At 24.6% G+C, this 13,400-nt stretch overlaps 1 protein-coding gene across 1 annotated transcript in view; it reads right to left on the bottom strand.

Annotated features, from left to right (window-relative positions):
• Positions 1-420: 420 nt before the first annotated feature.
• Positions 421-13,400, bottom strand: part of LOC117174577 (kinesin heavy chain) — a 48,318-nt gene continuing 35,338 nt past the window's right edge. Inside the window, exons 10-12 of the mRNA XM_033363805.1 lie at positions 9,810-10,013; positions 6,161-6,455; positions 421-773 (exon numbers count right to left, since the gene is read on the bottom strand). Coding sequence (XP_033219696.1) covers positions 694-773; positions 6,161-6,455; positions 9,810-10,013 — 579 coding nt within the window. The 3' untranslated portion in view covers positions 421-693. The remainder of the gene's footprint in view (positions 774-6,160; positions 6,456-9,809; positions 10,014-13,400) is intronic.

Below are 13,400 nucleotides of genomic sequence, written 5' to 3'. Positions count from 1 at the left end.
TACAAAACTTAATTTTCCATTAAGCGAGCCCTCCAACCAAACAAAAAATGAGATCAAATTCTGTAACTGTCTCGAGACGATAGCCGAGAACGATAGATAGCCATTGAATGATATTATCATACAATTACAAATACTCAAAAGCCACAATCATTCGTACAATTTTAGGTAAAACTGCATGTCGAATCGCATACCATATTTCAGGAAGTGTCTTTTCGTTTTTTTTCTGGTTATACTTTTCGCGAGTAAAGCTGTAATCAGAACTTGGATTGATTGATTGATTGATTGATGACAAGTGCAGTAATCAAACCAACAAAAATGCGAGTCACCTGTACAATAATACAAGTCACAAAATAGTCGTAGTTCACAATCACAAATTATCAGTGCCATCGCGTAAAAGTAGACTGTTCTGTTTTCTTTCTGTTTTTTTTTTTTTTATTTCTTTTTTTGTTGCTGCTGCTCTGCTACGAATGAATTTACGGCGGTAAATAATAATTTATAAAAACTCACTATTTACAATTCGACAAGACATGCAGTATTCTTATTATAATAACTTAATTTACCTATTCGCAATATACCTATATCATCACGTGCTTCTTTAATAAACAAAACCGACGCGGTGCTCGTTGTGAGTAAATGGTATGTACGTCTGCTGCAATCTTACTAAATATAGGGTTTGTTTTTTTATGTAGGTATTTATGCGTACGCGTTATAAATCAATTTGACGTCTGAATTTATATTATTTTCATCGGCAAAAGAATTCTTGCTCTTGTTTTCTGTAAAAGTGAAGAATTTCAGGTTATGTTCACGATCGTTGAGTGATGACCTCCGCCTCTACATGAGAGGAAACATGAAAAAGTAAATACCAAAATAATATTAATACAGGAAAGGAATCAAAACTACTTATTTCAAATGAAAAATTAAACACAGGCAAATCAAAATTATCAGAATAATGGGGTCTTGCACAACAGTATTGGTAATGGTTAAACTGCAATACGCCACCTGGTGACAAAAATCCGAACTAGAAAGAACAGGTACGATTTTAAAGATGCATTTTAATTCGTGGATAAAAGTGTTGTAACAATTTTTTTTGTGGGTTTTAAAGTAATTATTGGATAATAAAAATAATTATTTATCGGAAACAAAGAATTTTAGATAGGATTGACATATTATACAGTGAAAAAGCACATTTTTAGACAGAAATATTTTTCTAAAAGAAACAATTATGGGACCATTTATCGTGATTTTCAAAAGATTGTAAACTTAAATGGACTTATTTTGAAACAAAAATGAACCAGGGTGGCCGTTTTAATCGACGAAATAAATTGCCGGTCATTTCCCAGTTCGCAAACATTTTTCACGGTCAATGCAATTTCAAAAATGGAACCATAAAACTAAACAATTTTCCACTTGAGGTAATAAAAACTGAGCTGCAAATGAAAGCACTCAAAGTGGAACTGTTTAATTTTGAACTTTAAAAATTAAAATTTAAAAGTTTTTAGTTAAAAAACGTTGTATTCAAATGCTCAATAATTTACGCATACAAAATTAAGGGTACTAACATTTTTAAATATAAAAAATATAAATCCACGTTATCATTTTCAATGCTCTAAATTAAAAAATCAATCAATGAACTTTTAAGCTAGAAACATTAAATATTGAAAAATTGAATTTTTAAAAATTGAACAGTGCTTAAATTAGAAACTCAATTATTTTCTTTTTAAATAGTTTAAACATACTTGGAAAACGTCAAAATTATATTTAAAAATCTTGAGAAATCTATAAGTTGTTTTAAATTTGTTTTAAACTTAAAATTAATTTTGAAAATTTTTTTCAGTGCTTCTAAATATCTGTCAAAATTAATTGTTTTTTTTTACTATTTTCAGAAAATCCTGCAAATTTTAAAAAATTTCTTTACAATTTGGATGTACAAATAACAATTGAACATTTAATATTTTTATGCGAAATTTAAGTAATTTTAAGAAATATGTGGAAGTTTTGAAAAGATTCAAACTTAATGGAAAACTTGAAATCATAGCCTAATATAAAACAAGATGTAGATTTTCGCAGATTTTAAACCAAAAAATTAGATTCTTTTTTTGGAATTGTTAAAGGCTTCAAAAGAATAAAAACATTTTCTTAAGATTCCTAGGAAAATTAAAAATAACTTTCCATTTTGAAAAATGATTATAAGAGTATATTAAGAAAGTTTTTCAAAGATTTAAACAAAATTTTCAAAAAGATTCTAGAAGATTTTAAGAAAACTTTCTAAAATTTGCATGATAATTAAAATTTTTTTAAACTCCTAAATATCTCTTAAAATTACTCAAATTTTTTCTACAAAATGTACATTTGTAAATTATACATCAAAATTTTTAAATTTCACTTACAAATTAAGCATTTTTCAATTACAACAATTAAAATTGTAACGTTCAAAGTTTAAAGGCTCTTCGAAAATTTAAAGATTCCAGGTTTTCTATCTCAAACAATTCACTCAAAGATTCTTTACATTTAAATATTTGATTTCAATTTACTTGTCTTAAATGAAAATTCAAATATTGCTAAATATTCGATCATTCATTTTTTTTTAAATTAAAAGTTTCAAATTGAATGGGTTAAAAATTGAATATTTTAAATTGAAAGAATATTTTAAATAATAAAATCCATTAATTAAGAATATATTATTATGAAGTTATTTTTAAGTTGAAAATGGTTTATAAACTTTCAATCACACGTTCAGATTCGTTTAATGACAAAGATTTTCAAATTGAAACCGTTTAAGTTTTAACGTTAAAATCGCAAAATTCTTAAATTATGAACAGATTTAAATCGTTTTTGTTCACTTTTCATTACTTAAAGTACAGATAAATTTAAACAAATGTATTTATTTATTATATAAAAATGTTTTTATCCCAAATTTTCAACACCAAAAGCTTTTATTTTGTATTTGTTGAAGTCTTTAAGAAAGAATTAAAAAATTCTTTAAATCAAAAATGTAAGCTTAAAAATAAAAATTTTGGAATTACGCATTGTAAGCTAAACAATAACATAATTGAAAAACATAACAATTCAAATAATTATTTAAAAACTGTTGAAATTGAACGTGGACAGATTTTTCTTCTACAAAATTTGTAAAATTCACTGTCATTTCCCGGTTTTTTCCTGTTTCAAAAAATTCGTATGTAAATGCCAATCGGCTATTATTCGTATTCTTTGCATAATCTGAATGAAATTAGTTGTTGCGTACATTAATTAAAGTTTATTTAAGCTTACAATGCATTAAAACTTGCATGAAATAGTGAAATAATTGTTGTTTTTTTAAACCTATTTTACAAAAATGTGTTTTTTTGTTGTTGTATAAGATGGAAATTCTATCTAAACCTATTTATTTTTGATGAAGATTTTTTTTTAGTATTCAATTATTATTTTATACTTCACAAAACAATAGTAAAAACACTTGTATGCAAAAATGAAAATACATCTTTAAAATTGTACCTAGTATTTCTAGTTCCAGTTTTCGGCACCAGGTGGCGAATGGTAGACCAACATTCCCAATAGGGCGGCCCTTAAGGGCATGTGATACTTACAGTTTCCCCGGCTTTTTTTCCACAAAAATGAAAATCTTTAAAAACTGAATTCGGAGATGCTATAAAAAATCATAACGGACGTCCCCGGACACTTTTTTGAGGGATAATAACAAAAAAAAATTATTGTGCTAAATAAAAATTTTATGCTTATGTATTATTTTGAGGTTACGTCGTTTTTCATCTCTGCCTTTCCGATAATCTGGAAATTATTTATGAAATAAACTTTTTTGATTGCCTGCAAAAAGGGTTAGTTCCGGGAGATTAGTTACTATGTTTATTTGCAAGTCCAAAGTTTTCGGCCAAAAATATTGTGTAGTTTGGAAGTAACGTACAGGAGAATTGTAACATACATAACCTCCAAATGTACATACGTTGTTAGCAATATCAAAAAATTTTCTGAAAAAAAAACACAAATAAAGTGTGTGGGGACGTCCGTTAGCATGGTCGCTATCGTGTCCCAAATTTTTAAGACAAAATATTGATTATTAAAGAAAAAAAGCCGTCGGAACCTAAAACTGGTAAAATCGACAATTTTCTAAGTATCACATGCCCTTAAATACACCAGGAGGTCTACTCAAATCCTGGAAAAATATTCCCTGTCAATTCCAGGTCTTTTCTAGGTATCTAAAGATTTTTTTCAACCAATTGAATCGAGATATGTATACAATTTCGCGAGTTTATCGCAAATAATATTTTTTTCAGTCCTTGTAAATATCTAAAAACATCATTATTTTTTTAATTCTTTCCAAAATCCATTAATTGAAATAATAAATAAAAAAATATATTATTTTATCTTTGTAAACATAAATGAATGAACATGAAATGAATTTTCAATTAAAATTATGCATCTTCAAAAAAAAATAAAAAATTTAACAAAAGAGTTGAACTTTCAAACAATCAGTTAAATTTCAAAAAAAAAAAAAAAAAATGAATTCTCAACGAAAAATTGAATACTTGATATCTCATCCGAAAAGATTTTTCAGTTAAAAGAGAAAAAAAATCAACTAAACTGCTGGATTTAAAGCAAAATTATTATTTTCGGCCAAAAAAATTAATTTTCAACCAAAAGTTCAAATTTTCTAAAAAAAATGCAATCAAAAATAGTTTAGTTTCAAAACAAAAAGATAAATTTTGTACTAAAATAATAAATCCTTAAATTGAATAATTGAATTCTCAACCAAGAAGATTAATTTTTTACCGCAAAAGCCAAATTTCCAACAAAATACATACATTTTCTACTAAAAAAAAATAAATTTGTATTGAAAAATTAAATAGTTAGATTTTCAGTTAATAAAAAGTTGAAAATATAAATTTTTAACTAAAATCTTAGAATATTCAAACGGACTAATACAATTTTCAGTTAAATTAATTAATTTTCAGCTAGAAAAAGTTAAAAAAAAGAGTTAAATTTTCAACCTAAAGATGAATTTTCAACGAAAAATGTAATCGTGGATATATAAACCAAAAAAGACGAATTACAAAAAACATAGTTTAATCTTCAAACAAAACAGATTAATTTTCTACATTAAAAAAAGACGAATTTTCAACAAAATACATTAAATTTAAATTAAAAAAGAAAAATGTTCCACATAAAATTGAATAGTGAAATTTTTAGTTAAAAATTTGAATTTTTAAATAAAAGAAAAAGAGAAATTAATTCCCAACGAAAATTTTAATTGTTGACATATCAAACAAAAAGATTTTAATAGAAATCAAAAGCCGTTAAACTCAATACAAAAAATACGAATTTTCAATAAAATAGATTAATTTTCTATCATAAAAAATAAATAATAAGCCAAAAAGGTGAATTTTTATCCATGAAGAGTAATATTCTACGAAAGAGATGAATTTTTGACAAAATAGTAAAATTTGTAACCAAATAGATGAATTTTTAATTATAGCTGATATTTAAAAAAAATATATTTTTATTTCAAATAAAAAACGAGTGAATTAAAGAAGATTAATTTTCTAGCAAAAGAATAAATTTTCGAGAAATAAATGAATCTTCAACGAAATAGTTAAAGTTTAAAATAAACTTTAATTTAATTTTACGATTTAAACCAAATTTGAAGCACGCTCTCGAAAAAAATCCCTGAATTCAAATAAATATCCTTGTAATTTCGAGGTTTTCCAGGAGAGTGAACACCCTATAAGTCTTAAATTTTTATTTTCAAATTCTTTTGCTCCCACCCCTAGATTTAGTTCCAATGGCTAAAAAAAAAATAATCGTTCCAAATTTCTGGACCAAAATTTCCAAATTTCTTGATGAACGAAAATATTATTTTCTATAGTTATCAACAATAGATGCCTAAAATTAAAAAAAACTTGATAATTACTATAAAGCAAGTGCTGATATGAATTTTTTATTTTTCAATTGAAATTGGAAAAATTCAATTCACCAATTTTGATAAAATTAGAAACGCAAGATTTTTTTTTTTTGGCTTTCGGAACGAAATCTGTAGATTGCAGTAAAGAATTTTTCCTTTGAAAAATAAGGGACACCCTACTTCTTTACAAAATATGATTATTATGATTATTATTATTATTATTTATACTGTTACTGAAAATGTTCGTACCTCGATTGCCAGGTTTAATTGCGTTAACCCCAGTGACGTGGTGTTGGCCCGCTCGAATCGGCTTTGCAATAAGTGCACTAGGTCCACGGCGAGCCAAATTTTTCTGTCGCACTGCCTCTTTAATTCTATCGACCTCATACTGGTAACGTTTACGGTCACGCATTGCACCTTCTTTGGCATCTCGCAGAGCAGTTTCCAGAGCCTTAACTCTCTCCATTGTTGCTCTTAATCTTTTCTCAAGTTTCGGAAGTTCACAACGCAGATCCGCATTGTCCCTCACCAACTGTTTGTGCACCTATTAACGATTCAAATAAAACAAAATATAAATAAACATTCTACCAATTGTCATAAATAATTTATAATTTTATTATATTCTTCCGTAAAGACCGCTGCTGGCACACGAGTCGCTGATAAATATCTCTAGCAATCGCCCCAGATTGAGAGCTTTAAAAGGTCATCGTACATCACTCACGACTCAAAACCTACACCTGCATACTTCCACCAAACAAATCTCGCCACGAGGGCCACATTATAATTAACAATTTCCCTCCGCATGACTCTGTCCTGGCATACAATGTTTACTTATTTTACGCAGTATTTCCGGTCAAGTTTTTTCAATTACTTCAGGTCAACTAAAAGTAACATATTCATATTTGCCGCAAGCCGGAAACATTGATTTTAATTTATGAAGCTCATTCTAAACATCATTTAGCACAACAGAGCAAAACAAATTAATTGTGATAAAAGTACTTAAATTGTCTGCTAAAAAATCTATTTTTCTACAAAAAAAGAAGGAATAGTTATGTTTTCAGAAGAAAAAAATAAATTTAAACAACGAAAAAACGGATTTTCAACAAAAAAGTTCAATTTTTAATAAAATAGTTGAATTTTCAAGCAAAGTGATGCATTTAAGAAATAAAATTATGAATCTTCAACTGGAATAGTTAAATTTTAAACCAAAAAAATAAATTTTCAATCAAGAAGATTACTTTTCAAATAAAAAGATTAACTTTCTACCAACGATACAATTTTTTAAATAAAATACATGAATTTTAAAAGAAATAGATCAATTTGGTACTAAAAAATAATAATTTTCAAAAAGAAAATGGAATAGTAACATTTTTAGTTAACAACTAAAACAATAAATCGTTAACTGAAATAGTTAAGCTTTAAAAAAAAAAAAGATTTTTACTAAAAAAGATCAATTGTGAACCAAAACGTAAATAATTAAATTTCAAATAAAATAGTTACATTTACAAACAAAGTGATGTATTTTCAAATAAAATTGTAAATATTTAACTGAAATGACGAATCATTAACTAAAATAATTGAATTTTTGACAAAGAAGATTAAAAAAAGACAAAGCTTCAAACAAAAAAAAGATAATTTTTCAAGCAAAAATTGAATAATTACATTTTTAATCAAAAAATGAATGATCCGACAAAGAAATGAATTTTTAATTAAAACGATGAATTTCCAACAAACAATTTAATTTTTAACAGAAGAGTTAAAGTTTCAACCAAGCTTTTTTTAATTCCAACCTAAAAGATGAATTTTCAACTAAAATTATAAATATTTAACTGGCATACTTGCATTTTTAACCGAAAAGAAAAGTTTTTAAGCAAGAAGATTAACTTAAAAAAAAATCTACAAAAAATCGATTTTTTAACAAAATACGTGAATTTTCAACAAAATAGTTGAACTTCAGACTAAAAAAGGTGAATTTTCAACCCAATGTTTGAGTTTTTAATTTACATAAACTAACTAACAAAAAATGTAATGGTTAAATTTCAAGTAAAAAAATATTTATTTGAAATATGTGAATTTTAATCTCAAAAAGACTAAATATTTGAATTTTTGAGCTAAAAAATGTGGATTTTCATCCGAGTTGAATTTTTAACTAAAAAAATAATCAACCAAAAAGATAAATTTTCAAACAAGAAAATCAATTTTTACCAAAAATAATGCATTTTTTAACTAAAATGATAAATCTTTAACTGAAATAGATGAATTTTAAACAAAAAGATAAATTTTTAACAAAGGAGTTTAATTTTCAACCAAGTAGTTTTATTCTGAACCAAATACATAAATTTTCAACTAAAGTAATGACTTTTCAAAGAAGATGATTAATTTTTATCCAAAAAATAAGATCTTTTAACAAAATAAATGAATTTTCAATTAAAAAATATATATATAAATTGTCAACCAAAACTTGAAGTTAAATTTTCAGTTGAATTTTCAAAGTGGAAAGAAGAATAATTATAAAAAAAGAAGATCAATTTTCTACCCAAAAATATGATTTTCAACAAACAAAAAAAAAACATTTTTCAAAAAAATACATAAATTTTCAAGGAAATAGTTAAATTTTCAACTAAAGAAGAAAAATTGTCAATCAAATAGTTGAATTTTGAAGTAAAAAATATCAATTTTCAACCAAACTGATGAATATTTCATTGAATGACTTGAATTTTAAGTTAAAAAATATAATTTGTCAACCAGAAATTGAAGTTAAATTTTCAGTTGAATTTCCAAAGAGGAAAGAAGATTAATTACAGAAAAAGAAGATCAATTTTCTACCCAAAAATATGATTTTCAACAACAACAAAAAACATTTTTAACAACATACATGAATTTTCAACGAAATAGTTAAATTTTCAACTAGAGAAGACAACTTTTTCAAACTAATAGTGGAATTTTGAACTAAAAAAAGATCAATTTTCAAGCAAATAGATGCATTTTCAACTAAACAGATGAATATTTAACTGAATGACTTGAATTTTCAAACAAAAACATATATTTTTAAATAAGAAGATTAATTTTGACCAAAATATTGCATTTTTAAACTAAAATGACGAATCTTCACTTGAAATTTGATGAACTTTAAACCAAAAAGATGCATTTTCAACTAAAAAATATATATATATATAAATTTTCAACCAAAAATTGATGTTAAATTTTCAGTTGAATTTCCACAGAAGAAGATTAATTGTAAAAAAAGATCAATTTTCTACCCAAAAATATAATTTTCAACCAAAAAAGAACTGATGAATTTTCAATTAAGCAGTTTCAAATAGGGAGATTAATTTTCTTCCAAAAGTTGAATTTTCAAAAAAGATTAATTATCAAACAAGGTTAAATTTCTACCAAAAAATCATGTTTTCTACCAAAAATATGATTACATTTTCAACAAGAGAAAAATTTGTAAACAACAAGATTAACTTGCAAAGAAAAATATAATTTTCTACAACAAAAAAATCTATTTTTAACAAAATAGGTCGATTTTCAACTAAATAGTTGAATTTTAAATGAAAAAAGACCAATTTTCATTCAAACTGTTGAATTTTGAAGAAAAAAAAGATCATTTTTCCACGAAACTGATGAATTTCCAATTAAAATTATCAATCTTCAACTCCAATAGCTACTTTTACAAATGAAAAATCACTGTTATTCAATTCTATATTGCAATTTAAAACAAAATAAAGAACGCTTTTGATCAAATTCCCTACTTTAAACAAAATTCCGTAATATTTAGAGTTCTGACCCACAACAATCTGAAAGATACACGTTCATACTCTTCTGACCTACTATTTTGCTCTCTCATTCACAATCAAAGAGACTCCTTGGCTACCATGTGACATTTTTTTCTTACCTTTGTGAGTTGGTCCAGATTGTTTTCCAAAAAGGAAATCTTCTGCTTCTGAGCCAATGAACCGCCATCATCTTCATTGTCTTCTGCGTTCATCGATTTCTTGATTCGACACTGAAGATCCTGGACGAACAGTTTCCTAAGATTGTGCAGAGTTTGGAGCTCCTTGGCAACAGTTTCCTCCAATCCTTTCAAGTCTTTTCTTGCCTAAAATATCAAGATTTACATTTTAAAAAAATATGTATCTTCACGATTAACTAAAACAAAACAAAAAAAACATCTCCAGGCCTCACAAGTCCCTATGAGATAAAATATAGGGACGAAAGGGTACTTTTTTCGCGCTTAAAGCGTAACAAATTCAAGAACAATTAATAAGACTTCAAAATAAAAAAAAAACTCAAAATAATTCAAATGTATTGCAATAAAATTTTTAATAACAAAAAATTTCAGTAATTTCCGCAAAATTAGAATGAATCTAGAGGAATGTAAGATAAACGAGAATTCGATGAAAATCATAAAAATTCAAGGTATTTAAAAAAAAATTGAAATACACCATATGCAAAAACTTCGTTTAATTTAGAAATTTTTTAATGGGTTAAGAAAAATTCAAGTCAATTCAAAAGAATTAAAAAAAAATGCCACAAGGAATTTAAAAAATGTATGATGAATTAATAAGCATTCAAGGTGAATTCCAAAAAATAGTTTAAAATCTCTTCAAATCATTGTAAATCTACTAATTTATAAACAAAAAAGAATTAAAATAAATTGAAAATAATTTTTAAAAATAAAATAAAAAATCCACTGATTTCAATAAAATTTGAGTGGATTTAGAGGATTTAAGGGAAATGAGAAGAATTCGATGAAATTGATAAAAAAATCAAACTAAATTTAAAAAGAAACCAAGTGAATTGAAAACAATTCAAAAAAAAGAAAAAAAAATAATTGAATTGAGTAAATTTGAAATCAGATTAGAAAAATTTAAGAGAATTCCAAAGAATTTGATGAAATTCCGCAGAATATTTTAAGATGACTTTTAAACACTTCAAGATGAATTAAACAAAAACTTGTTAAAAATCCATTAAATGGAATAGAATTGAGTGAATTTCAAAGAATTCAAAATAATTAAAAAGAATTTAAGATGAATTAATACAAATTCTGGGCAAATTTCAAATGATTGCAAAAAAATGTGAAATTAATTAAAAAATTTTAATTCCTTAATATTATTAAAACTCTTAGAAATTCTTCGAAATTGTTTTAGTATCTTTAAAATGCCTTGAAGTCTTTTAAAACATTTAAAAGAATTTCAAAGAATTTAAATGAATTCAGGATAAATTAGTAAGAATTCAGGGTCAATTCTAAAAACCAATTTCATAACTCTTCAAATCTTTAAAAACATACGAAATACCTCACTTTTCTCGAATATATTCCTTAAAATTTACTAAAATATTATTCAATCCAAAGAAATTCTATGAAAATCAACTAAAATGTTTATAAAGTCCCTTTAAATCATTGCAATTCTCGGAAATTTGATAAAATCCTGTGAAATCTTTAAAAACGCCATTTCAACAAAATACATGAATTTTCAACTAAAAAACTAATTTTAGACCAAAAAGATAAATTTGACCAAAATACAAGAATTTTCAATTAAAAAGACAAATTTTCATCCAAAATGTTAAATTTTCAAACAAGAAGATTAATTTCTACCAAAGTGATGACTTTTGAACTAAAATGATGAATATGTAACTGCAATAATTGAATCGTCAAAAGATGAATTTTTTAACAAGAAGAATAATTTTCTACCAAAAAAGAATACATTTTCAACAAAATACATCAATTTTCAATTAAAAAAGACAAATTTTCAACAAAATTCATGAATTTTCAACTAAAATGACCAATTTTCAAACAAAAAGATGAGTTTTTAACTAGAGTTTAACTTTTAACATAGTAGTTTTATTTTGAACCAAAAACATAAATTTTTAACTAAAATGATGACTATTTAAAAGAAATACTTGAATTTTCAAACAAGAATAATAATTTTTGTATCAAGAAAGATAATTTTTCAACAAAATTCATGAATTTTCACCGAAAAAGACAAATTTTTTAACAAAAAGACGAATTTTTAAACATGAAGATTAATTTTGACCAAAACGATGATTTTTTAACTAAAATTATGAATCCGTAACTGAAATAGACCAATTTTAAACCAAAAAGATTAATTTTCTACCAAAAAATAACATTTTTCAACAAAATACATGAATTTGGAAATAGTTAAATTTTCAACTATAAAGGTAACTTTTCAATCAAAAAGATGAATTTTTAAACAAGAAGATTCATTTCTACCAAATTATGAAATTTCAAATAAAATTATGAATTTTCAACTAAAAAGCAAAATTTTCAACCAAAAGGAGAAAATTTCAAACAAGAAGATTAATTTTAACCAAAAAGACCAATTTTCAACTAAAATGTGGAATTTTTCACTGAAATAGATGCATTTTAAACAAAAAAGATTAATTATCTACAAAAAAAAAGAAAACTTTTCAACAAAAATCATGAATTTTCATCTAAAAAAGAGAAAAGTTTTCTAACAAAAAGATGAATTTTTGAACAAGAAATTAATTTATACAAAAATGACGATTTTTCAAACAAACAGATAAATTTTTAACAAGAGAATCTAACTTTTCACAGAATAGTTTTATTTTGAACCAAAAACATAAATTTTCAACTAAAATGATGACTATTTAAAAGAAATACTTGAATTTTCAAACAAGAATAATAATTTTTGTATCAAGAAAGATAATTTTCCAACTAAATTCATGAATTTTCAACGAAATAGTTGAATTTTCAACTTAAAAATATAAATTTTCAACCAAAAACATGAATTTTTAATCAAGAAGATTAATTTTAACCAAAAAGACCAATTTTCAACTGAAATCCGGAGTTTTTAACTGAAATAGATGCATTTAACACAAAAAAGATTAATTTTCTACAAAAAAAAAATAAAACTTTTCAACAAAAATCATGAATTTGCATCTAAAAAAGAGAAAAATTTTCCTACAAAAAGATGAATTTTTGAACAAGAGATTAATTTCTACAAAAATGATGAATTTTCAACAAAACAGATAAATTTTTTAACAAGAAGAATAATTTTCTACCAAAAACGAATAAATTTTCAACAAAATACATCAATTTTCAATTAAAAAAGACAAATTTTCAACAAAATTCATGAATTTACAACTAAAATTATGAATCTTTAACTGAAGTAAATAAATAATTTAATTTTTAAACAAGAATGATAATTTTGTATCAAGAAAAAAAAAAATTCAAATAAATTCATGAATTTTTAACGATAAATATCTAGAAATATTTTGACATTCCCTAAAATAGTTAAAATCTTTTGAAATCCAATAAAATTTTTATAAAGTCCATTAAAATCATTGCGATACTCGGAAATTTGATAAAATCATGTGAAATCTTTAAAAATCCCATAAAAACTTAAGGTGGTTTTAGCGTGAAACGAAATCCATGCTAAAAAGCTGAAATTTGTATTATAACTTCTTTAACTATTTTTGAATACATCTGCGAAGTTTCAGATTG

The sequence above is a fragment of the Belonocnema kinseyi genome, chromosome 6 (assembly GCF_010883055.1).
Source record: "Belonocnema kinseyi isolate 2016_QV_RU_SX_M_011 chromosome 6, B_treatae_v1, whole genome shotgun sequence".
Classification (NCBI taxonomy): Eukaryota; Metazoa; Arthropoda; class Insecta; order Hymenoptera; family Cynipidae; genus Belonocnema; species Belonocnema kinseyi.
This window is presented reverse-complemented; position numbering and strand designations above follow the sequence as displayed.